The sequence below is a fragment of the Acomys minous genome, assembly GCF_964271855.1.
Source record: "Acomys minous genome assembly, chromosome: 8".
Taxonomy (NCBI): Eukaryota; Metazoa; Chordata; class Mammalia; order Rodentia; family Muridae; genus Acomys; species Acomys minous.
The window spans coordinates 75,017,508-75,044,918 of record NC_140489.1 but is presented as its reverse complement, the minus strand read 5'-3'; the positions used below and the strand labels follow the sequence as shown (position 1 = coordinate 75,044,918).

The following is a 27,411-nucleotide window of genomic DNA, read 5'->3' as shown; positions in this document are numbered from 1 at the left end:
TCATCAAAGAATAATTAGGAGCCTAGCTAATTAGCTAAAAGGGTGTGCCTATTTATAGAATATTGACTAAGGGAATACAAAGATGAAAAGATGTTGTACCAATAGATGATGTTTACAATAATCTAGAAAAAAATGGTATTATACTTGTTTAAGCAATTGATGGTGGAATGAGTAGTTGTTCAAGGAATGCTAAGTGTTTTAGATACATAGAGGGAGAGTTGGAAAAGCCATTTATATACAGGAGGTAAGTTTCAGCATGAGACATGAATTGAAATTATGTATTTAGATATCTTCATACAGTTGAAATTGAAAGCCTTGTAATAGAATAAAGTTACCTTTTAAAGAAGTGTATATTGACAAGGTGATTAGGCTAAGGAAAGGGTTTACTACAGATACTAAGGAGGATAAAAGAGTAAGCCAGTGAGATTGAGACAACACATAGTGAAGCATGAAAAAAGCCATGAGGAGAAGCAGTGTCCTTGAAGCAGAGTGATGCAGGAGTTCAAGAGGAGGAAGACATTCATTCTGTCACAAGCTACGGCTTAGATAGAGGAGAGCACTCATTGTGTCAGTGAGAAGCTTGATGATTTGAATAGAGGCTAAATAGTGATAATAATTGTTCATTGGTTTGAAAAGAGTAAGGAAAGAGAAAGGAGAGGAAAAAAGAAGTAATTCCTATTATATATACATATTCATATACACTCGCATATATTTACTTGTTCATCTAGTTATTTCATAATGAAACAAAGGAATTCAAAAAGGAACAGGAATTTAATTTCCCAATGCCCACAGCCACTAATATACATAGTAGCTTCAAAATTCATTTGGTAGGATAGCAGGTTACCAAGAAGAGACTTGATACTCTATGAGCATATACAGGGGGAGTTAATCCCCCTCAGTCACAGTCACAGGGGAGGGGAGTAAGGGGAAAATGGGAGGGAGGGAAGAATGGGAGGATACAAGGGATGGGTTAACCATTGAGACCTAACAAGAATAAATTAATAAAAAATTATTAAAAAAGAAATCATTTTCAGTGCTGAATATATTTATAAACACTCTTTTTAGAACTACTAGAAACTTACAAGAATAACATTATCATGGGCAGATCTGGGCCCAGGGCTCCTGCACAAACTATGGCACCAGGCAAGGACAATACGTGCAGTAAACTTCGAACCCCTACCCAGATCTAGCCAATGGACCGGACATTCTCCACAGTTGAGTGGAGAATGGGCTATGACTTTCACACTAACTCTGGTGCCTCATATTTGACCATGTTCCCTGGATGGGGAGACCTGGTGGCACTCAGAGGAAGGATAGCAGGCTACCAAGAAGAGACATGATACCCTATGAACATATACAAGAGAAGGAGGACCCCCTCAGTCACATTCATAGGTGAGGGGAGTAAGGAGAAAGTGGCAGGAATGGGAGGAATGGGAGGACACAAGGGATGAGATAACAATTGAGATGCAATATGAATAAATTAATAAATTAAATTTAAAAATCTTTACATTTTATTCTTTCTATTCTGTTGTTTATGAAAGCAATAAATTGTAATAGTTCTTGCACACTTTTGGTATTGGATACCTCTGGATCACCACAATTTTTATTTCTTCCATATTGTTTCTTTAACTGATATAATATTTTGATCATGATGTTATAAAATATATTGATTTGATTAAAAAGAAAATATTTGTATTTTTCAGAATACTTTTTACTTAAGGTGATTGGACCTAAGTTTATAATCTTAGTACTCTTTTAAAGATTATTCTGTTGAATAAACCATTTCTGCATTTTCATTTTTAATTCAATTTATAAGATGTATTTTATATACTATGTCTTTTTTTTACAGGAAAGGCAATCGACGACTAAAAAGGAAAAGAGTAGCTCCCAGCAGCCAAATAAAGTGACGGACAAGAACAAAATGCAAAGAGCTAACTCTGTTACTATGGATGGACAAGGTTTACAGGTAATGGTTTCAAAAGTCTTAATTATCGTAACATTCTTATTAGTTACTTTCATATTCTGAGAAGGGCATATGTTCAGTTATCAACACATTCTTTTATCATTTGTACTATCTCAGTAGACTTCTTCAGAAAGATCATTACTAATTTATCAAAATGTTAGTCTTACACTTGATTGACAGAATGACATTCTGGAAAGATTAATCATTTATAATGTTATCTCCATTTAAAATAAAATTGACAAAAAAAACTTCTGTAAATCTGAAAGTTAGAACTAATATTTAACTGTATTATTTACACATTAGTATTTACATCTATAATCTATGTCAACCCTGTTATACTCACATACACACACACACATACACACACACACACACACATACTCACACACACGCATACTCACACACACTTGTATACATCTGTATGCACACATACATGCACACAGTTTGTACGGGTTTGATTTTGAAGAGTTCATGTAATTGTAAAATTGCTTTGGAAAGATGTATTCTGTGTGAACAATTTTATTTAAATTAAATAATAAATACTAAGCATTAAGTGTAACATATCTATACTCTTACATTTTAAATTAAGCTCAGTCACAGTCACAGGGGAGGGAAGTAAGGGGAAAATGGGAGGGAGGGAGGAATGGGAGGATACAAGGGTTGGGATAACCATTGAGATGTAACAAGAATAAATTAAATAAATTTAAAAAATCATTCATATTTGTAGTTTAGACAAAAAGTTATAAATCTATTACTTATCACTTATAACATAAAAAACATCCCATCCACATACATTATAAATTATTTTATAAAACAAAAATGTTTAATTTGATGTTATAAGAAGAGTATTTTTTAAAGTAAAGAATATAATTTTAATGTTTAGAACTGTGTGATCATTTTATAATGTTCTCACCTGTATGATTCTCTGAATTGTATTTTCTGCTCTTCTTAATGTATTTGAAGCGTCAGGCTTCCCAGGAAATGATTGCCACATGGATGGCTGTGGCACTCAGTTGCATACAACACTTGGAATTTTCAGACATATTAATTTATTCAGATTTAATTAATGATTTTATTGTTAATAATTATTATCTTCTTTGTGATACTATGTACCACAATCTTCCTATCCCACAGCAGTAGCACAGTTAAGAATAAACAGAATATGTCTAGTAATTGCTTGATTAGAGTTGAAAAGCTCACTGAAATTTAAATAATAATTGCTTAACTATTGATAATGAGGTAATTTTTGTAATCTAATAAAATACATTACGAATAGATAATATTTGCCTAGCAATTAAACTTACATATAGAAATAAATTTAGAACTATAGCTATTATATTCATATATATAATTCAGCCATGAAAGACTATATCTGGGTCTTATTTTTGGAAATTGTATCCACATATTCAATAATTTCACATATGGTTCATCTCAAATTTGACATCTTCCCAATTACAGCAAAAATGTTAGTGTATGATTCTATACATTTTTCCAAGCACTAACAACAATTTATTTTAATACAAAAATTATAAAGGCTAATTAGTTTAACTTGTTAGTCATTCTAGGATGTTGCCTAAAGGCTCAATTTGTAAACGTGGGTGCATTTAACACATGCTTAGGCACGTATTTCTCATCATAAAAAGGAAGCTTGGAACATTTTTTAGTTTGTAAGTTAACACAAGCATTCTGGCACTATTTTACAAATATTTTGCATAGTTTGTATCTGTTTCATAATTTTCTCAATCCACATGAATGCAGTGTCCTTATATTTATTATTACCATTTTAAAACTATTGTTTTGATGCTCACAATTTATAAAATACCCCATGTCCGTGTCATTACTAAGTGGTTAGGCCAAAGTCAGACCAACAAACACCTGGATGGAGTCCATGTGTTGCACTCTTATAATATCTTGTATGTATGTAAGGGTGGAATTTCTAAACACTGTGCTCATTCACACATTTTTGTATTGTTTCAACGTCTAAGACAAAAGTAACTTATGCACTAGAACAAAAATGTCCATGCTTTCTGTTTCCTAAGCTTAAGTAGTCAAATTTGAAAAAAATTTTAATAGAAAGAATTCAGTGGTGCATACAGTGTATCATAAATATTTTAGAGTGGTGCAGTAATATAGGTTATATTTTAACATTTGACCTATGGACATTTGCTCCACTCATGGGTCTAAGACAATAATAACTCTTTGTAAATTTGTGGGCATGTGAAATTATCAGCTAAAGTTCATTGGCAAAAGAAGGCATCAATTCAGACAAAACAGTGGTAAATAAGTATAATTGTAATTGTCAAAATGTTTTAGTTTAAATTAGTCTAATTTCCTGTACATAATTATGTTTCATCTTGGATATGGGAACTCACATAGTTTAAAGAGAATATAAAAGTGGAATAAAACTCCTTAACAATTGTTTTATTCAAAATGGAAAATATACTACAGTTGCTTATAATTAATAATAAAATTACTGTTTCTTGCGGTCATGTAAAACTGTATACCAGAAAAGTGATTTTCTGTGAGCTCCAAAAAGTATATGTCATGGAAAAGCATTGAGTTGCAGCCCAGTTTGCATTTAACTCATTGACAGGAGAGGTCTACACTGCTTAAAGAAGATTAATCATAGTGAGGCACATTCATCTTTCTCCTTTCCAGCTAACCAGTATAATGATCAGGATTATTATTTCTAATTAGAGGAAGTAATAGATCATACATAACCCTACGATGAGTCTCATTAATTAACCCAAGTCCTAGGGGACTTCAAATAGCAGTGGCTTGGTACTCTGTCTTTGTCATTGCTCACACCATAGGTTTACACTTCAAACATAATATCAAATGTAATGGAAATGTCAGTTTTTAATATATGAGAACTCTAATAATAATGAGGATTATTGCCTCTGTGAACAAACAAGAAAAAACAATAATTTGTTAAACTTTATTATGAAACATTTACTTTGATCTGAAATACTATGTATAATTTCTGAATAAAAGCATTCCTTGCTGATAAAAGAATAGTTTGTAACACTTCAAATCTATGACAAAAGTAACCTTAACACTTAATTTCTACATTCAAACTGGTGTATTTCCATACAATTCATTTATCCTGTTGTCTTTCTGACTTTCTGTTTTCTAATTGCTGATGAACTAAAGATAAACACACTGCACTATGACAACCACATAGCATGTATGCAAGTCAGTTGGTTTCTTTAATCACTGTGAAGAATGCCCTAATCTTGTTGACATTTTTCTATTCAGTTCTTTATAGTCATGTTAACTCTCTGCTTATATGCTGAGTTACTGGTATATAGTTTTAAGAGCTACAACTTTTAGTGAAGTAGTAGTGGCACATGTCTAAAATCCCAGCATTTGAGAGTTAGAGACAGGCAGATCTCTGATTTGAGGGCAGCATGATCTATATAGTGAGTTCCAGAATATCGAGGGCTATACAGAAAATTTTGTCTAAAATATTAAAACTACTCTGGGCATGGTGGTGCATGCCTTTAATCCCAGCACTCAGGAGGCAGAGGCAGGTGGATCACTGTGAGTTCGAGGCCAACCTGGTCTACAAAGTGAGTCCAAGACAGCCAATGCTAAACAAAGAAACTCTGTCTTGAAAAACCAAAAACAAAACAACAACAAGAAAATCAACCAAACAAACAACAAACAAAAACCTACAACTCTTCAACCCATTTCACCTCTTCATACAAATCATTTGTTAAGTGATAAAAAACACCCAATCCATAGAGCTGAGAAAGACAAATACTAGGGACCAAATTTGGAGCCAGATATATTTAAGGAAGATGGCACAGAATACAACATATGAGTAACTAATTCAAATTGTAGGATAGCTAGGCATTTGAATTTATGGTGAATAGATAACTCTAAACACTATCAAGAGCATGCCTCCTAAGCTTTAGGAGGCATGAGGCTTGTGGCTAGAGAGACAATCAATACAGAACTTGTATAGAATACTTACAGAAGTTACAAGCACTAGATGCTCCAAGTCCTGGAAAGATTTCATGAGCACTTTGACTATTGTTGTGAGTACCATGAAGAGACATAGTGGAGAAGGTTATACAGAAAAATAATGTCACTTACAGTATAGTTTTAAAATCTCCCTTGATAAAATTAGTTTATTAGAGAATTGGATGAGCAGTGCAAAGATTACAGTAGCTTTGGGTGATTATAGTTAGAGATTATAGTTAGAGAAGAAATTCCTGATGCCAAAGAATATAACATAGGTAGTCAGACAAACATGTAAATCTATAATTCAGGGGAAAGACTGAATGTGAAGTTGAAGTAAAAAACATTCTGGCGGTACTCAGAGTGATAATAAGATTTGATTACTAAAGACAGAAGCCTATGTAGGGAGATTCTGACTGGACCCATAACAAGTTTAACTCTAGAGTCACACTCTAAATATACTGCCCCATATATGAATAAGGAAGACTTAAAAATTATCCAATCTATGTAGCATAGAGAAAACCCAGTATTAACAATCTTTTTCTATCCATGTGTCTTCATGACTTTGAGAAGATTCAGGATGGCTCAGAGACATTTCAAGCACAGGGGTTGGGTAATGGGAGACACCGAGAATATTCAAAGATGGCTTCCATCTCTTTTACATACTATTCTATTTTACAATGATCTCATGAGCCATGTGAATATATACCTTCAAGTGCACATAGTTTTAGGCTAACAGGATTATTTACTTATGCTTTTTTTGCTTGTCATCTCAACAAAATGTACAAAATATTTTAGCATAGCAATGCATAAGTTTTCTGATGTCATAGATTTGTTTACTTTATTTCAAATGTTTTTGTAACAATGATTTTTGTTTGTTTCTTTATTTTTCTTTTTTAATATTTTTAGTTTTACATATATATATATATTCAATAAACTACATATAGAGAGAGTGACCATGACACAATCAGGAATCATATAAATGTTACATTCTTAGTGTTTTGTCTATATGTATTTGGCAGCCTTGAACATCTTTCCTATCTTTGTGCATCTAAAATTCTGAATGTAAATCAATCTCCATCACATCTTGTCATTATCAACCTAAAACATCTATCTAGATATAAAAAAAATCTTAATCCCTAAACAACTAAGCTTCGTTGTAGAACTAAGCTACCTGGTCTTCAATTCCATCAGAGACTTGAGAAGGAATAAACTTGATTACCTGAGTATGCCAGGAGTTCAGGGTAGTACCTTTCCAAGTGAGAAGATGACAGAGACAGTATTCTACCTGGATAGTCACCAAAAACTCTTTATTATGTTGAAGCATCTTCTTCAGTGTTGTATTTGGACTTAAGACCCACTCAACTTAAGGGAACCATTCCTGGGCCTGGAAAACTACCAACTACTCATTGCTAGAGATGTCATGAATCTTGAGGAGAACCCACAACGCTCACCTTACTAAATCAGTATAATTCCTAATAACCTAAGCGTTTGTCCCACAGATTCATGTAGTCCTCATACCTCACTAAGATGAAGGAACCTTCTCTTTGCAATGGTTAGTATGGAAAAATAGAACCAATTGAAAGCAGATTTGTGGATCACCATCTTGATGAATATATTTACAAAACACTCTTATATTTAAGATTCATGGAACATTGCTGAAGAAGGGTTGAAAAGATTGCAAAAGGAAGAATATCAAGGAGTTTGTTTTAAGGTTGTGTCTCCTTATAATGTCAGAAGTCACACCCGTAAAGTCTCTCCACAGTGAAAGCATAAACATGAGCTGAACAAGGACAATAACAATAAGCATGCTAGTGTGGATGGCAGAAAGCCTACGAGGCCTCAGCCCTACACAAAGAATGCTGACAGTGGAAGAAATAGTCTTCCCCGGGAAAGAGCACACCAATTGGCTATCCAATACAAATGATCAGCCCTGTAAATACACATACAAGTATCATTAAATAGACTGAGCAAGTTATATTTATATAATATGTACATACATATACACCTATGCCATGTATTTTTAAAATGCCATTAATATGAAAGAGAGCAAAGAGGACTATGTAAGAGGGCTTAAAGGAAGGAAAGAGAAGGGTAAATTATGTAATTATATTATAACCTTAAAAATGTTTCTTGGTAAGAGATATATTAAATGTAAGGAAATGCCTGTTACCTAGTCCTCGCATCTTCTTATTTTACCAATTGTCTTGACAATACACTTTAGCCAAAAAAAACCTACTCCAGGGCCAAGGGTGTGACGCAGTTAGTAGAGTGTGTGTCTACTGTTCAGGAAGCTCAGGGTTGTACCCTGCACTACATAAAGCGATCATGGTTGTGCAAAGCCTTAATCTCAGTGTTCAGGACCTGATAAAGGAGAGTTAGAAGTTCGCTCGTACTCCGATGGTGATTTTGAGACCAGATATTATCTCAAAATAAAGAAGTGACAGAAAGAAGGGCGGCAATGAAGGAGGAAGGAGGGCAGGGAGGTGAGAAGGTGGTGGGGAAGAAGGGAGAGAAGGAAGAAAGCAAGGAAGGAAAGAAAACCTTATCTACTTAAAAGTGCATAAACTTCTAAGTTTGATAACTGGATTGAATTATTGCAAGAGAACATTTCTTTTGCATAGGCAATACCAAAATAAAGGAATAAAATACAAATTTGGCAATGTACTTCAAGATGTTTTGGTTTTAAAGCTCTTTCTGGATGGATATAAGCTTTTTAGCATTAAAAATCTTACATTATAAATGTTGTTGTGAGATGTTTCCAGAAAACTTTATTCAGATGTTTCAGTCATACCAAGTTGTAGAAACTAAGCAAAGTGTTTATGTTCACCTCTTCTGTACATGTGATTTACATTATAATACAAGTCAGTTCCTTTACACTGAGTTCTGTGAAGAGAGGTTTTAATTTCACTAGATTGATATCTGAAAATCAGGATGCAGAAATTGAATGAATTAAGTAGTTGAAGTAACACACCAAATGATATGTTCATATCTTCCTTTATCTAAAACAACTTAAGTTATGAAGCAGGTGACTGGAAATGAGCATGCCCATAATCTAAAATGACAGTGTCATAATATAAAACCCCCCCTTCCACACTTTTGCTGTTAACTGTTTAATTGGTTTTTCTGAAGGAGTGGGTGTATTAGTATGTTTGATAAGCAGTGAAAAGTTTCATGGTGCCTATTTCCATATATATCTGGTTCTGAGCCCCCATGGGTCTTATTTTTCATTCACATTGACAACATTTAGGTTATGCAGCATGCAAGAGATTTTTTTTTTTTTTGGTTTTTTGAGACAGGGTTTCTCTGTGTATCCCTGGCTGTCCTGGACTCACTTTGTAGACCAGGCTGGCCTTGAACTCACAGTGATCCGCCTGCCTCTGCCTCCCGAGTGCTAGGATTAAAGGCGTGCGCCACCACGCCCGGCTGAGATTTTTTTTTTTTTAAAAAAGAATGAATAACAAGGCAGTGACACAATCAAGAACACAATGTTTTTGTCTTATTTGATCACTTCCCCTTGGTAGGGAGACCCTGCAGGATGCTAGCTATCCTTATGAGACCTGATAGGCTGTGGTGAGTTGGTGTGGGAAAGACCCCCTTCTGTCAGAAGTCTAGGGCAAGGAAATAGGGTGGAAGAGGAAGGGAGAATGGAAATAGGAAGTTATCAGTGAGGGGACAACAATCAGGATGTAATCTGAATAAATATAATGAATTAAAAGAGAAAAACAAACAAATGAAAAGAAAGTTAATATAGTAATAAATCTACAAATATAATCTTAAAAAAAATACAGTGTAAAGTTAGGTTAAAAGGAGAGCTCCACATTTTTATCAGGAAGAGTGCTCAGTCTCTGGCATCTTTAAGGTCATCCTAAGGTCCTCTTAATTCCCAAGTTCCATGCTAGATTGGAGCAGAGAGCTAGCCTCGTTTCTTCTGCTAGAAAGCACATCTTCCAGCCATTCTGTATTTAGATCCTGGGTCTTTGATAACAAAATGCCACAGGGACAGTTATGGCTTATATTTGAGACATTTATTTATCACTGAACTGGATGTTAAGGTGTCCAAGGGCGTGGCACAGCACCCTTGTTGATTATGAGGTCTTTTCTTTGGATATGGAGACATGCGAACAGCTCACTATGTGCTCGCTCATGTGTTCTTTTTGTGTGCTTGGAAAAATGAGAACAGGGGTTGTAACTGTAACAACTGTCAGTGTACTTCAGCAGATGACACATAGCATGCTTTTCTAGTTGTTACTTATTCTCTTATCTGACAATACATTGAAAGCTCAATATCTTAAATACCAATGTATATTTGTACACATATGCATTTGTACATGTGTACAATCAGAAGCCACCAAGATGAAAATACAATAGGGAAGATCACTCAACTCTATTCTTACTATCCCTGTACTCAGAGCAAAAGTATTTCAACTTGTCACACTTGACAAAGTCTAGACAGAACTGCAGGTCTTTGGCTCTTAAATGTAAGACTTCTGTCTGCTTAGCACCCACATTTACTCAAGCATATAGGCCTTCTTTTTATAGAAGCAAAGGTTAACACAGTTTTATAGCTTTTTCTCTAAGCATAGAAAACTATGCCAGATTTTCCTGGAATAAAATTTCTGGTCTGACCCTGGAGAGACATGGAGCAGGAAGACAAAAAGTCTGTAGAGAAAAGAGAAACTATGGGCAGGGGCATCTCTATGACATGCTGGAGACCTAAGTCAGTGTAAGCTCCTATCCTGGAGGGATAGGAGAGGGAGTCTGGCAGAGACTCCTAGTGGCAGGGGCCATCAATACTGAAGAGGACTCCTCTAACTAGACAAGCCTCCTAGTAGAAGGAGGGAAACACCAATCCACTCACGAAAGCTACAACTCAAAAGTCACCCTATCTACAAGATGTGCAGGCGTAAAGATAGAGTAGATATAGCAGAGGTTGAGGGAAAGTCCAGCCAATGCCTAACCCAACCCAAAACCCATCCCTTTGGAGAAAGCAAACCCCTGACACTATTAATGATACTCTGCTATGCTTGCAGACAGGAGTCAAGCAGAGTTGTCTTCTGAAAGGCTCCACTCAGCAGCGCCTAGAAACAGATGCTGAGACTCACAAATATTGGGCAATGTGTAGGGAGCCTTGTGGAAAAGTCAAGGGAAGGAGTAAAGGACAGGAAAGTGACATGAGCCTCCCAAGGAGACCAACAGAGCCAACTAGCTGGGTACAGAGGGGGGCTTGCTGAAACTGAAGTACCAACCAGGGACTCTGACTGTCCTAGGCTGCCTACAAATTTGTAGTCTACGGGCAGCTCAGGCTTCATATAGTTTTCCTAGTAAAGGGAGTGGGGGCTCTCTCTGACATGGACTCTCTTGCCAGCTTTGCAACTACTTCCCCTTGGGAAATTGCTTTGCCAAGCCAGAGAGGAGGAGGATAGGCACAGTCTTGATGTGACTCTATTATCGCTGTGGGTGGGAAAAGGGGCGTCTCCCCTTTTCTGAGGAACAGGGAAGGGGGATGGGTGGGAAAGAGAGAAAGTGGGACAGGGAGGTGAGGAGGGATGGGCTAAGACCAGGATGTAAAGTGAATAAATATATGCTCGTAGAGTATCAAGTCTCTTCTTGGTAGCCTGCTATCCTTCCTCTGAGTGCCACCAGGCCTCCCCACCCAGGTCACGTGGTCAAATATGGGGCACCAGAGTTTGTGTGATAGTCAGACCCCATTCTCCACTCATCTGTGAAGAATGTCCTGTCCATTGGTTAGATATGGGTAGGGGTTCAAAGTTCACTGCATGTATTGTCCTTGGCTGGTGCCATAGTTTGGAGCAGGACCCCTGGGCTCCAGTACACAAGAACATTTGTTCAACCGTGTTCATACAAGCCTTATTCATAATAGCCAGAACATGGAAACAGCCTAAGTGTCTCTCAGCAGAAGAATGGATAAAGAAACTGTGGTACATTTACACTATGGAGTACTACTCAGCTATTAAAAACAAGGAATTCCCAAAATTTGTGGACAAGTGGATTGAAGTAGAAATGATCATAATGAATGAGTTAACCCAGAAGCAGAAAGACTCAAATGGTATATACTCACTTATATCTGGACACTAGCCCAAGGGGCAGGTCCCATGAAGGTCTTCACTTATAAATAACAATTTTATTTAAGCTTAAAAATAAAATAAAATGTACATATTTTATCATTTTCTTTTCACAGGATAAATATAAGAGTTCCAGTTTTGCAATATGAAAAAAATGTAAAGGAATTGTATGCTAATCTTCAGACAGAGGTGTTTTTAAAGTTTACAGATTTTAGTTTTTTTGTTTTTTTGTTTTTCAAGACAGGGTTTCTCTATGTAGCTCTGGCTGTCCTGGACTTGCTTGTATAAAAGGCTGGCCTCAAACTCACCCCTGCCTTGTTTTTAATGAGTAAAATGAACAGATATTCCATGCCATCAGGACCAAGATTTTATGATAGTGGCCACTTCATTCACATTAACTGAACATATCTGTTACCCAGAGGAATAGGAAGTAGTCCAGAGCCTACAGTTCTCCTGCTCTTAATGAGTTAGAGGTAGGTAGGATGAAGTATGGTCAATCTCTTCACTAGAAAAAGTAAAACAGACAGATATGGGGACAGACATCAGAGTTGTGTTTCAGTAGAAAAACTATCCCATTCATACTTTACATTTTGTTAATGTGAAGATTTTAACATTTCTTCCTTCCCCCAACTGATTAGAAATATGCCATTTCAGGTAAGATTTGGAGGAAAGAATATTTAAATTGATACCATTAAAACAGACATCAAGAAAGGGCATGATATAACAAAATGATTGCTTTCAATTGTCACATTAAATATTTAAAGATCATCTCTAGGGGAGAAATAACACGACATAAAAATAACCAAAACCTACTTCCAAACTTAATATTTAACATGAACTATTGGCTTCATATTTTTTGCTAAAATAGTTTTTTTTGTCTCAAGCTCTTGTTAACATGATATCAATATTCTTTTAATAATGGGTATTCTTACCTAGTACACATTTATTGGTGTTTACCTAGTATCATTGAAATCAGATAGACAAAGTCTGCCACTCTACCTAAAACAACATCCATCTTGTATTATCAGTGCACCAGCACAACACTTGTACTATTTTCTTTTGTGGTCCATTTCTCTACAGAGTCCAAATTTGTGTGTGTGCTTGTGGAGTGAGTGTGTAGTAGTTGGTAAAATTCCACCAGGAAGTCACTTTGCTTCCTTGATCCAGAAAGGAATGGCTAGTAATGAAGACAGCATAGACAGAAATCAGCAGCACACTCTACCCAATTTACACAAGGAGCAGGCAGAGACCACTAGTTAGGGAATTGCTTACAAAGGCATGCATGGATCACTGTGGTTCTGTTTTCAAAATGAGAAAAACAAACAAATAAACAAAAGCTAAGGCAAGACAGTTTGGACTGGAACATCAGTCTGAAAAGAGCCCCGAAAGGGAGATGGTTTCCATGCCGAACACCAACTCTGTTAGGGGAATTCTGAAAAACTGTGTCTATCATTTTTTCACTAACCTGAACTTCCTGTTTACTCAGGTAATTAATTTTATTCTTTCTCAAGTCTGTGATGGAGCAGAGGACCAGATAGTATAGTTTTAAATTTTACCTTAGTTGTTTAGGGGTTAAGATGACTTTTAGGCCTAGATAGAAATTTTAGGTTGATAGAGATGAGATATGATAGATATTGATTTACATTCAGAATTTTAGACTCACCAAGATAAAAAAGAAAAGATGCTTTCTTTAAGGTTGCCAAATACAAACAGCCAAAACACTATGGATGTAACATGAATATAATTCCTGATTGTTTTGTGGTTCTTCATGCTGTATGTAGTTTAATTTTATATGTGCAATAATATAAATGTATATATAAAAATCAAATATTTTAAAAAGATTTTCTATATTAACACATTTCTTTGTTTCTCTTAACCTGACTTATTGTTACTAGTTTACTGAATGTTCCAAAAGTGTAGCTTTTGTTTGTCATCTTTTGCCTGCTATTCTTTTCCTGGTGGCTACAGATACACTTTAAAGAAAAGCTCACTTGTGAGTGAGTGGTTTTTTTTTTTGTTTGTTTGTTTTGTTTTCTGTTTCTTTGTTTGTTTTGTTTTCATGATGAGCGATAGCCCCATCCTAACAATCTCTCCGTGTTTCCTTCTAGATCACTCCTGTTCCTGGCACACATCCACTTCTAGTTTTTGTCAACCCCAAAAGTGGTGGGAAGCAAGGAGAACGGTATGCTTTTAAAAGTCACATCTTTCCCCCTATGTCATAAAAAAATGAAAGATGAACTCCATGCATGATGTATGCAGCATTACTTCTCAATGAGTTATTCTAGTCATGTGTACACATGTAGCAACTATGTGTGGCAAACTCATGAGAATCTCTTCCCTTTTATATTGGAAATCTTCATGTAATGACCTTTGATAAGCATTTTAACTATCAGAGTTTGTGCATCTGCATTTTTCTCTCTACCCCACCCACAGGCCCTAACCTTTAGCAAAGAGCTTGGTATATGAACACCACTTCATAAACAATGCTGAATGGAATGTTGTTGTTTTTAAATTATCTCTATTATCAGTTTGCCTGGCCAGCAATCAATCAATTAAGACACAGACACTTGTTATATTTTAAAATAGCCTTAGTTAACCTGAGGCAGGGCAGATATGAATCCTCTAAGCTACTTAACATAGTGGGGCAGGTATGGGATCCCTGCCCCAATCTCATGCCATCTGCTTCTAATAATTTCTATCAAGCTACCTCCCATCCATAATCCCAAATACCATAATGCAGTGGGCACAGGGGTGCAGGTTCCTGTGTTCCCAGTACTTAAGAGGATGAGGTTAGCTCAGGCTACATAGTTTGGGCTTTTCTAAGCTAACCTGCACTCTATGGCGATAGATCTTCTCAACAACAATCAATTTATCATAGCTACAAAATTAAACTAATACAATATTTTAAATCTAAAGGCAGTATTTATGTAATGAAATTTATAAATTTTAATTAAAAAATCTATAGACAACATAAAACATAGATGGCTTCCCAAGTTTATTGGTTGAAAGAATCCTTGCTGGTTCGATGTGTAAATTATCCAAGGGAATTTATAGGTTCGATGTAATCCCTATGAAAATACTAAGAATATTATTTACACACTAGAAAAAAATCCTAAAATTTGTATCATATCACAGCAAGAAAAAGAGAAAGATAGAAAAAGAGAGAGACTCAAGTACAACAAGAATGTCAAGGACAAAATCCAGAAACTATACAACCTGAATTCAAAATCTACTACAGCACTTTAATAAAATCCCATGGAAATTGCCTAGACAGGCAAGCACAATGGAACAAAATAAAGAGTTTAAAAGTAACTTTCTTCTTGGACAAGCAGTTGTTTTGGGCAGAGGTGCGGGGATGTGCATTAATAAAGGACAGTCTTTCCAATAAGGAACTGGGAAAATTCAATATACAGATGCAAAAGACTCAAATTAACTTTTTCATAGTCATCAGTTATAACAATTAACTCAAGACAACTTAAACATTTAACCACAAATGAAATTGCTAAAGGAAAATATTTCAATATGTTAACATTAGTTAATTTTGGACTAGACTCCTCAAACACGGAAAATTAAAACAAAACATTATGACAATCTTAAGGAATTAAATAAGACTTAACTCTACTTTGCCCACTAAAGACAAAGACTGAAGAGAAAAGTATAAAATACGTTTTTAAAGGAAAGTACATTTTTCTACAAGATAGCCTAAATCAGTTAGAGTGACCCTTACCTTAATAACGTATTCCTGATTGTTAAATACATATTTTCCTAAAAGCAAATCTGTAGACATACTTTGAAATCATGAGGATGCAGTAAGGACAGTGATGCTTTGAGCATTCTTATGAATACACTTGTGTTTTTGTTATTTTTATGTTGACCTTGACCAGTAAAAGTCAAATGAAGGGAACTTGAGAGTTGGATTGTGGAGGTTATCCACTACTGTGTTCTTGATGGAGATCAGTCTTCCTCTGACAGGCAAGGGTTGCTTCTTTTACTGTGAGCATATCCTAAGAAAGAATGAATATGGAGTGATGAGGAAAGAAATGGGCAGCCCCAAATCAGCCACATCAGCTGACTTAGCCCTAGTAAGCAATGGGGGTACCCCTCAAGCATGGGAAAGATGTCTGTGAAATGCTGTCTTCCACATTATACAGCTTTTCACTCATGAACTGACAGTAGCTGTGTTTATCAGTAGGGGGCCTGACACATAAAGATTAACACATCCAAAAATCCCTGCATAGATGGAGGAGGGACTGCTGAGACATCCTTTGTTAGCTGATAGCTGCTCTGGAGGGACCATGATCCTTTTGAGTCTGTCAGACCTCTTAGCTTGGCCATAATCCCGTGTATGTCCCATAGCCATGCCCAGAGGTATAGTCTAAAATGGAGTCAGCAGCTGGTCTTCCAAAAGAGAAAAAGGACCTGAAAGAGCAGGTGGATACGTGGCTGGAGATGACCTTATTGATGACAATGGCTGACTCAGCTGATCTAGCTGATTAGGAAGGCTCCTCCCCCTTACCATCCCAAGTTCTTTCCTTCTGAGATTGTGCTCACAGGGAAGAGGAAAACTTTGCCTGGCAGAGGAAAGCTGCTCTTTTTTTTTTTTTTTTTTTTTTTTACAATTTTTTTTATTTCATTACCTTATTCAGATTACCACTCAATTGTTATCCCCTCACTTGTATCCTCCTATTCCTCCCTCCCTCCCGCTTTCTCCCTATTCCCCTCCCCTAGGTCTATGACTGAGGGGGACCTCCTACCCCACTATATGGTCATAGTTATAAAGTCTCATCTTGGTAGCCTGCTTATTCTTTCTTTGAGTGCCATCAGGCCTCCCCACTAAGAGAAGGTGGTCAATATGGGTCACCAGAGTTTATGTCTAAGTCAGTCCGTGCTCTCCACATAACTGTGGAGAATGTCCTGTCTATTGGCTGGATCAGAGTAGGGGTTTGATGTTTACTACTTGTATTGCCCTTGGATAGTGCAATAGCTTGAGCAGAACCCCCGTGGGCCCCAATCCACCCATAACGATGTTCTTCTTGTAGGTTTCTAGGACCCGATGGGTCCTAAGACAAATATAGGAGATGGGGAAATAGGAGAGCTGGTCTTTAGTCAAGAACATAAGGAGTGGCTAAGGCCCTCCATTAGAAACACTGGACACACTCTCATGGTCACTTAAACGTACTTTTAATCATCACAGTCAACATATACATGACGAAGAAAGTTTATATGCTTAAGAATGCTCAGCAGGTTACCAAGAAGAGACTTGATACCCTATGAGCATATACAAGGGGAGGTAATCCCCCTCAGGAACAGTCATAGGGGAAGGGAAAAAGGGGAAAATGGGAGGGAGGGAAGAATGGGAGGATACAAGGGATGGGATAACCATTAAGATGTAACAAGAATAAATTAATAAAGGAGAAAAAAAAAAGAATGCTCAAAGCAGCCCTGGCCTCACTAGTGGAGTCTGTGAATAGAAACGGGTGGTGGCAGTGAGTATGAGCACGTTTCATTAAGCACATGTGTGAAATTCTCAAGGAATAAAAGATTTGTCACATAAAAGGGAAAAATGTGTTTAAAGAGACTTGTTCAGAATGTGAACAGTTTTCCGGTGGGAGGTTTCTTTCACAATAGGATTCCATACATACATTCACTTTTTTTTGTTTTTGTTTTTTTTCCACTTTGATATATTGAATAAAGTGAAAAATGTCATAAAATTATATATTCATACAATGTTTCCTGTAACAGATAACAGGTGTGAAAACTTTCACATGATTTATTCAGACAGCTCCTACTGGGCATGTATAAACTACACTTGGGTAAAAAGACATAAGGTTTAAGGATGGAGCTTGGAGGGCATGTCAACACACATCTTGCAAAACCACATGAATGTTAACACAGAAAGGTTTAAAAATGTAGTTGCTATGAAAGTTCACAGAGGGAAATACACATATAGACTGAGAAGTCTCGAGAAAAGCACTCTTGTATTGGGTGCTACATACATAGATGGTGAGCAGGTGAATGGAGTAGAATGTGGATTCATGAAAGGGCATGCTGTCAACCAGGAGCATCTCACTGAGGATGCGGTCTAAGGGAAAAGTGGAGAGCTGGGCTGTAGTCACACAGGGAAGATGTTTCACTGTTACCACTCACTCACTTGATGCTATTGTGTAGGAACATCCAAGAGTGGACATGCCTCTCCCTTAGAAAGCAAGGGACTGTTTTAATTTTTTGTTCATGGACTAGGAAATGGGAATGACTGAGGATGACTCTAATATTTTTCTTGAGATGCTCTTTAACGTAAAATTTACATGTTGGAAGATTTTAGCATTTTTGTGAGCTGAAAATATCCACAAACTTCCTTAGTTACTCAAATTTACACTATAAACTGTATAATCCTACTTTACATTCTGGATAATTCTTAACTTTATTAGTTAGGCCCAATCACAATATTGAGATCTGTGAAGAGAAGCCTATATTATAGCCTTCTATTAAGATAATGTATTTAAGAATTTTACATGGAAGTATTTTACAAAATTTATTTAAATTTGAATTAATTAAATAATGTTTAAAGAATGGTTAGCAGTTCCTACATATGTAAATATGAGCAACATTTCTGACTTCCAAGCTGTACTGTCTTTATAATGTCTGTGTACTTTCTTTTGAGGTCAATTAGCTCTGATAATACTAAGGATTAACTTATAAAATGTCTTGTATCCTCATGACATTGAGATATGTAAAGTTTCTGGAAATTATTGCTGTTTTTTATTCAATTCCTTGCATTCTGTATTTTCACATTTATAGAATTTACAGAAAGTTCCAGTATCTACTAAACCCTCGTCAGGTTTACAGTCTGTCTGGAAATGGACCAATGCCAGGGTAAGTAAGCATGAAGATAATGTCATTATCATTGACTTTCTTAATAGTTATTAATTAAATAGCCAGTGTGAAATGTCAATAAAAGTTATTTAATTTCTGTAGAGAGATCAGTATATGAAAAAAATGATGGCAACAATATAAGAGGAACAGATACATATGATGTTCTTCAAATTAGGTAGTAACGCATGTCAAATTGGTGTTTATTCTAAATATTGTAAGCACTACTAATAATACTAAGCACATACACACTCACACACACATTCATATACACACAATTACACACTTCCACTCACACGTACTCACATACACTCACACATACATATAGCAGAGCAAGAATGAAAGTTACTAATCCCTTTTGGAAGAACTGCTGTCTATTACTTCTTTAATATTAAGTACAGATTTGTTGCAGACTGAAAAAAGAAACTAATTAACAAAGACTAGAAATCATAATATAATTTTCTCATTTACTAACTGCAGAATCTAATGAATACCACTCTCCTGTAACATAGTTTATTATTAATAGGTGAGGCCGAGTGAAATAAAATTATATTTTCAACATGAAACATGTACTTTTGATTTCATAAATATAGACTGACTAAATTATCATTAATTTGGCTTCATTACGTTGTTACTGTCATCCTCTTGCAGTGACCTCCTTTCTCTCTATCAGCGTGGCAGTAAACATTAGACCACATAAAAAAGCAGAGAGACGCTGAATAAGCTTTTGTACACACTGTTAAAAACAAAATAAAACATCTAAAATAGGTCCTGTAGGACATTTTCCAAGAACGCGGAGCTAAGTACTCAAATGGTTTGTTCTCTTAAATATGAATATAATTTATACCATGATAATATATGTAAAAATCATATTAACAAGACGCAATTAGCATCATCTCCTAGAACTGCAGTTGTCTCTTACATATATCCTTTGCTGGTTGCCATCCAGGACACATTTCCAAACACTGTGTGGTTTCTTTTTGGTTTTGGTTTTGGTTTTTCGAGACATGGTTTCTCTGTGTAGCCTTGACTGTCCTGGACTCCTTTGTAGACAGGGCTGGTCTCGAACTCACGGAGATCCACCTGCCTCTGCCTCCCGAGTGCTGGGATTAAAAGTCTGTGCCACCATGCTCGGCTTAAAAAGTCTCAAGTTTTGTTTTTCATCTAGGGTAGTTATAAAGGAGGGAGACCATTAGTGATGCACAATTACACTGTAGTTTGAACCGAAGACCTCTGCTTGCAAAGCAGACATGATAACCACTACACTATGGAGCCCATCACTGAGTGGTTTCTGATGGAGCCTCTTTGCCATTGCTAGCAGGTTTTCCCCAAACACTTTATTTCAGAAGGCTGCCTTAGTTTCATACCCTGCCTGCTAAAGAAATTCACAACTAAGACACAGGCAGTAAGTCTTGAGGCGAGTGAAGTCAAGACAGAAAAGGACAAGTGATGGGGCTGGCTCAGATGCTCTGTTGAGATCATGATTCTCTTTGTTATTGAATAGTCTCTGTACTCCACAGAAGTAATTTATTCTGAATAATTGGCAATAATGCATTTAAAATTTATCAACTCAACCCAACTCCATGCAGGATATACATACACCTCACCTTTCTGTGCTTTCAGAATATCATCTGTATAGATAGAAATAACCCTAACCCTCAGGAGAGATGTGATGCTAAGTGGGCCAATGTCTTCCAGGAAGATTGCTACATATTATGTCTTTAGTAAATGATACTCTTTTTCAATACTGTTGGTAGTAATATTAAATGATAATAATATGTTATCTTGTATGTGTAAGTACACTATAATAATATTGTTTTTTTAATTAGGCTTTTCTCATTCAACTACTTAAAATGAGTGCCACATGCTCAGCCTTCCTCTTTGGATTTTATGTTTTCTGATATGCACTAATCTTTTTATATTGACTAAATGAAAGTTTACATACATATGTATGTATATATAATATATGTAATTTTTAATACACCTTCACTACAGTGACTATTTCATAGAAAACATCTTTCTCTTCTATTTCCACTTGTCAGTGAAATAGTATTTAGTATATCTTCCTGAGCAATCTTTTGTACATACTTATTAAATAATTTATCTATCTGCATATTACATTCAAATAATGGATGCTTATATTAAAAGATGTTTTATGTACCTTACAAGATAAACTTTGTTTGCTATGCAAATTCTTATTCTTCCTCAACAGAGAAGAGAAGAGGCCTTGTTTTTCATTTGTGTAGATATTGACATATCATTTTTCTAAGACATAAGTTAAAATCCGTAAGATTATTAGCTGCTCCATTATTGACATTTAGATTGTCTTTTTTTTTTAATTATCAAACCTTACCAATCCACTCTAAGAGAAGTTTTCTATGGACTAATGTGTAATTTAAAAGTTCACTGAAATAATTTCATAGAATAATTTAAAACAGGTAAAATGGCTTGGTTGTGAATATATTGTCTTTTTCTTGATTTTTCGATGCTATTTCCTCCTAAATTTCTATAAAATGTTTGAATTAAAATATAATCCAAATAAGAACATATAATGTATATTTTTCACAACATTTTTCAAATTGATTATCTTCTGCAGTTTTGCTTTTCTGTAATTTGGTAGGTAAAAATACACTATTATCATTTCTATGTGTATGTCTGATCAAGGATACAATTTTCTCTTCCCTCTATTTGCTTTGCAAACAACAGGTACACAGACAGCCTCCTTGTTATAAAAAACTGTGGGAAAACTGTGAAGTTGTTCACTGAATCGAGAAATATGAAAAATGTAGGGGTATCATAACAGATAGGAGTGAGGACAGTTTAAGCAATCAAAATCTTAGGAGTAGAAACAGTTTTACAGGTGACAGCTCAGAGTAGTTGCAAATCTTCTAGTGAATCATAATGTATTTTTCCTGCTATAGTATTGTCTCATACACAATTGGGAATCTTGGATACAGTTCTATTAAACTATCTAAATGGATTGCTTCCTCAAAGACAAATTTCTGGTAGTAAAAGGCAGTGCTCATCTACAACAAAGGAACTGTTATAGCCACACACACTGTGTGTGGTCCCAGTGTTCTCTGGGAAACTCTTTGAAATAACAATTCTTTTCTCTTTTTATTTGTTGAGTCTCATTATATACAAATGTTAGCAGAAAAATCTAAATGTACCACTAAATACAAATTTAAATAAGTGATATGTATTTTGTAAGAATGCTATTTATATAAAACATTAAATAGATATTTAGTTAAATTATATTAGAACAATGTGTTGTAACTATAAACAGAAAATAAAGGAAGAATTCCAAATTATAAAACCCCTCCTCCTAGTAAACATTTTTTGGGCATGATATTGAGGGAGTAATGAAAAGAAGCAGGTGATTTAATTAGATTATGATCTCAAAAAATAACAGATCACATTTTTTTCAAGTTGGTCAATGAAACAAATATATTAAGTGACAAGTCACATCACTCTCTATTGCCCTAATTGTTGTGGTTAATGTATCAGTATGGCTTAATAATGCTTATTATTAGGCCTATAATTATTATTATGGCAGCATTTTTTAACCTGCTAGCAATCGATCAAGACACAGACATATTTTAAAATATCCTTAGTTAACCTAGGGCAGAGCAGATACTAATCCTCTAAACTACTTCCTATATTGGGTCAGGTATGGGATACCTGTCCCAGTCTTATGCCATCTGCTTCTAATAATTCCTATCAAGCTACCTCGCATCCATAATCTCAACTACTTGCTAATTATCATCATTGGGCCAAATCTTCATCCACTCCAGCCATGTGCTTCTCTTCCACCTAACCCATGACACAGAGGCCTTCTTCCTCACCTTCCAAATTTTGCCCTGCGGGGTGTGATGGCCTTTTATTGGTCAAACAGATTAGGCTCTTAGGCAAGGTACAAGGATGGAGCAGAGACAGCAAGTAGTAATTAGCATCAAAATACATCAGACCAACCTCCAACAGCTAATAATCATGAAATTAAAAGAAGCCCAGCTTCCACAATCATTCTTTCAAAGGAAGAACACATACTAGTTTTTTTTTAATGCAAAAAATGTTTCTTACTACTTAGTACACAGAAAGTTGAATTCACATATCCACTATGGGCTCCAGAGAGGACTATAACAATATTAAAATTAGAAAATAAATAACTTTTATATAATCTTTCATCACTCCTGTGTCCCTTTGCCTATATTCTTTTCTTCATCCTTTTTAGACTTCAGCTCTGAATTTATAGACTTTACACACAGTTACACACACACGCACACACACACACTTAAACTGGGAGATTTTTTCTTCTTTCTGCATTTGCTTGTGACCTAATATTAAGCAAGTGACCTTATGTATAATTATATATAACTATATATATTAAATATATTTTAAAATATTATATATATATATATATATATTTAAAGGGTTCCCAAACTGGTTCTCATAAAGGCTGTATTATTTTGCTTTCCCTCTTGTAGTGAATAATGTTTTTTCTTTTCTCATACTCTCTTCATTTGTTCTTCAAAATTTGGAATAGCTCTTCTGACTAGGTGAGGTCCTATTTCCCATCGTAGCTATAGAATAGCAAACCACATAACCTGGGTAAATTAGAGCTAGGGACAGCAGAAAAATATCAGATCTATTTTTATGCATATTTCTGGGTGCTATGAACAAAGAGCCTCAAAATGTCACAGTGGTGGTTTCAGCTTCCAATTCAGTGAAAACATCATGGTTGCTTGTATTTTCATTGTTATGGTTGTTTCAATACTTCTCAACTTTGCTGGGGAATTGGAAATGATTTCATGTTCACAGTAGACATCAGCAAGCATGCAGTCAATTCTCTAGAGGCAGAGGCAGGTTTGAAACCAACCTGGTGTTTATTGTGAGTTTCAGGCTGGAGAGGACCTCCTAGTAAGACCCTGTTGCAAAATCACCACACCCCAAACAAACAAACAAAAAGGTGAAAGTTAAGGTGGCACTGAAGTCACATTACTCACATCGAGTCACAGTGTGCGCTGACATTTGAATGTCTTCAAAGTTTCCCGTTGCAGGCAGTGTGGAGATGCACCATGTTGTAAACCTTTTGCTGTCTGTGGATGTCACAGATATGACAGAACTACACTCCCCTTCCAATTGTTACTTTTCTATTGTTAAAAAATAAACACCTCTTCTTCAATAGGATAAGATATTACCATAAAGGAACAGACCATATTGGTCTTGTTCCTTTCTGCCAAAGACTCAAGTACAGAGGAAATACCTCATGGACAGTGTTTGGCCAAATGACTGTCCTCTTGCACTGATAGTGCTGTCTATATTTGTTTGATAAACCTATCAAACTCTCCTTAGTCTTAATGATTCCCCACAGTCAAAGAAGAACCAAACAAAGGATGCTTCAAACACGGACCTTTTCTCATGGAGATTAACCTTTTCTCTGCTTACCTAAAACATGATTTTTTTTCTTTTTCTCAATTACCTTTATGCATACTAATGTTTATCTAAATGTACCCTCTATTAAATATTAATGTACTTGTTAAGAATTGTTCGAATGTGTTCATTGTTATTTCCAATCGTAGTTTTTCTCTTTTTTCTGTGTATATTTAATTTAAATAACTATTCCTATGCAGAACAAACCGTAATATTTTATACTTTGTATGAAATTCTTATCTCGAAGATTATATCATTAAAATATTTTTATTTATTACTTTATACAATGCAAAAATTTTAAGTGTATTGCTTATGAAGAATTCTGGATTTCATGATGACAATTTCATAAGAATATATAATGTGCTTTAATCACATTTACACCTCGTCACTGCACTCACTGTCTCCCATTAGCCACTTTCTCCATATTTTTATCCACCTTTAATTTTGATATTTAATTTTTAAACAAGGTTTTATTGTTCCTTACATAGAAGTATTTAAAAAATAGATGAGGCAGGGACTGAGCATATCTATTGTAGGTTTAAATTAAATAGATTCTCTGAAAGCTGGTGATTAGTGTCCTGTTTCGTTAGGGCATTTTATGAGTGAGAATATTCATATCAATGTCCACACTGTGTCCCAGGTGCACGCCTGCATTTACATGTGAAATGATTCCTCTGTTTTATTCCAAAGGAAGCTCTGTGGGCTGTGCTGTCATTGTCTCTTTATATTTCTGCTCCACAGCTAATGTGTTTCCTTCCACACCTGGCTCTAGCTAAGCTTTCCTTCCTTATAGGCCAGTCCCTTCCCAGCTTTCATCTTTCAGCACATTGCTTATTTCAATCTGTAGACAATCTCAGTTAATCTAATATCGTCTGTGATTTATGAATTTCAAATGAATCTCCATCCTGGTCTACTCCCTTCCTATTGCTACAATTGGTTTGTGTGTGTGTGTGTGTGTGTGTGTGTGTGTGTGTGTGTGTGTGTGTGTGTTCTCCTTCCAAATATTTTCTCTCTGGTTCTGAGCATCCCTTTAGAGACATGTGATGTTCAAGTGTTTTATACAACTCGACTCTTCCTGATGGTGAATGTAACTAACTGAGTAGAAGATTATTAAGAAATATATTAGTTTGTTAAAAATGGATTGTATGATGAATGCTGTTCTCTGGCCCTCACAGAATAAGATTATTTCTTCCACCCTATTAAAATAAACATCTAAGACTAGTCTTATATACTCTCTGTTTGCTATTTTTAGTTACCCCAAATCTATCTCACATTTTTTTTAACTTTAAAATACAAAATGCACAAATGGTTTATTAGCACATCACCATTAAAATTTAATTAAAATGTATTTAGTGAATTAAAATAAAACATAATATCTTTAAATAGGGAAATTCTATTTTACATTACCAATCATAAATAAGTATATAATTTATTTTGATAAATGCATTTTCTAGAGTTCTTGTTTTATATATTAGTACTAAATATAAGATAAATTTGGTTTTATAATACAGCCTAACAATTACTCTATAGATTCACATTATCAAATATCAGTCATGTTTCTGTAACTGAAACCTTGATATATTTTCCCCTTAGCAACTTAAAATTTATGTAACAGATTCCACATATTTTGATATTTTCTTAATTTAAATACCATTTATGTAACACACTTCCAACCATATTTTTATGATATGGATAAAAACTCACTTAAATGGGAGATTACGACCTCTTGCATATGTCTCTTGTGATACACTCATGTCAGAGGTGATGCTGTCACATCACATAATATCTCAGAAAGCTCACAAAGTGCTTATGACAGTTCAACCCAGCTCTACTACAACTGTCCAAAGCATGCAAAAATCTGTTACTCCCTAATGGAAGTGTGATGGATTTACCCCATTCCTTCACAGAAGCAACTTTAAAATATAATGTGAGCTGTGCTGAAACTCTTCTACAATTAAACGTACAGACACATCTCTGGCTTTGTATTGGGAACTGGAGGAGGCTCATTTTATTTTATTTTGTTACACCCAACATAAAGGTATAGAGACTAATAAAAGTTAAAAAAAAAACAAAAACTTGGAATATAGCGATATAATGACTATCACCAATGCGTTTGCCTTATACATGAGTTGCTTCACCTGAGTCTTACAGACTTCAGTAACTACACTGTTCACCAAATGGTTCAGAACAATATGTATAGAACAATCTGATTTTTTGTTAGTTATAGAGTTAAACTATTGGAATAGCACTTAGAAAGGTATACATCATTGTTATAGATCCTTACCTATCAAGATATCAAAACAGTCTAACAATAAAAAGTTATTCTAACAGACATATTCACCAGAGTAAATATTTAGGTATTAATATTGTATACACACATGTATACATACACACATATACTACAGAAACATTAAAACATTGTAGTTATTCCTTCCTTGCTTTTCTGTTCCTATGATCAAATGCCACACCCCAAAGTAAAGTCAAGGAGGGAGTCATTTAAGTTAAGTTTTGAGCAGGAGAACCTGTTACTGTTGGGCAGAGTGCAAAGGAACTTGAAGCTCGAAGCTCACATCTTTTAAGTGCAAAAAGTAGCAGAGAAAGAGAATTGGAAATTGTGCAAGGTTCTAATCTCTCAAATTCTACCCCAAATGATGTACTTCCTTGGCCAAGGCTCCATCTTACGAAAGTTCTTCAACTTTCCCTAACAACACCATTGACTTGAGACCAAAAGTCAAAACCCAGGAGGCTGTGAGAAATATTTGTCATTCAACCAGCTGCACAAAGTATCAGCATCTATTGTGAAGCTTAATAGCTACAGTGTCTTCCAAAGGAATGTTTAAAATAAAGAATGTCCCCCTAACATTGTGGAAGAGGAGGCAGAAGGATTTTCAGAGCCATAGTTCCAGGGAATTTGCTGTGATAGCGTGTCTTCTGGTCATCACAGAAGCCACATCCATAGAATATCACAACATATCTGGTCAAACATGAGCTGAAATAAGACAAAAATAATAAATATGCTGAAATAGGTGGGAGAAAGAACACAAGGTCTCAACTCTACATATACTTAAGTAAGGAATGCTGAGAATGGGAAAAAAA

General features: G+C 35.4%; 1 protein-coding gene across 7 annotated transcripts in view; it reads left to right on the top strand.

Annotated features, from left to right (window-relative positions):
* The window catches only part of DGKB (diacylglycerol kinase beta), a 693,335-nt gene that overhangs the window by 244,207 nt on the left and 421,717 nt on the right, over positions 1 to 27,411 (top strand). For all 7 annotated transcript variants that reach the window (XM_084791209.1, XM_084791212.1, XM_084791211.1 and 4 more), the window contains 3 exons: positions 1,850 to 1,966; positions 14,124 to 14,197; positions 18,814 to 18,888. In XM_084791209.1, coding sequence (XP_084647335.1) covers positions 1,850 to 1,966; positions 14,124 to 14,197; positions 18,814 to 18,888 — 266 coding nt within the window. The remainder of the gene's footprint in view (positions 1 to 1,849; positions 1,967 to 14,123; positions 14,198 to 18,813; positions 18,889 to 27,411) is intronic.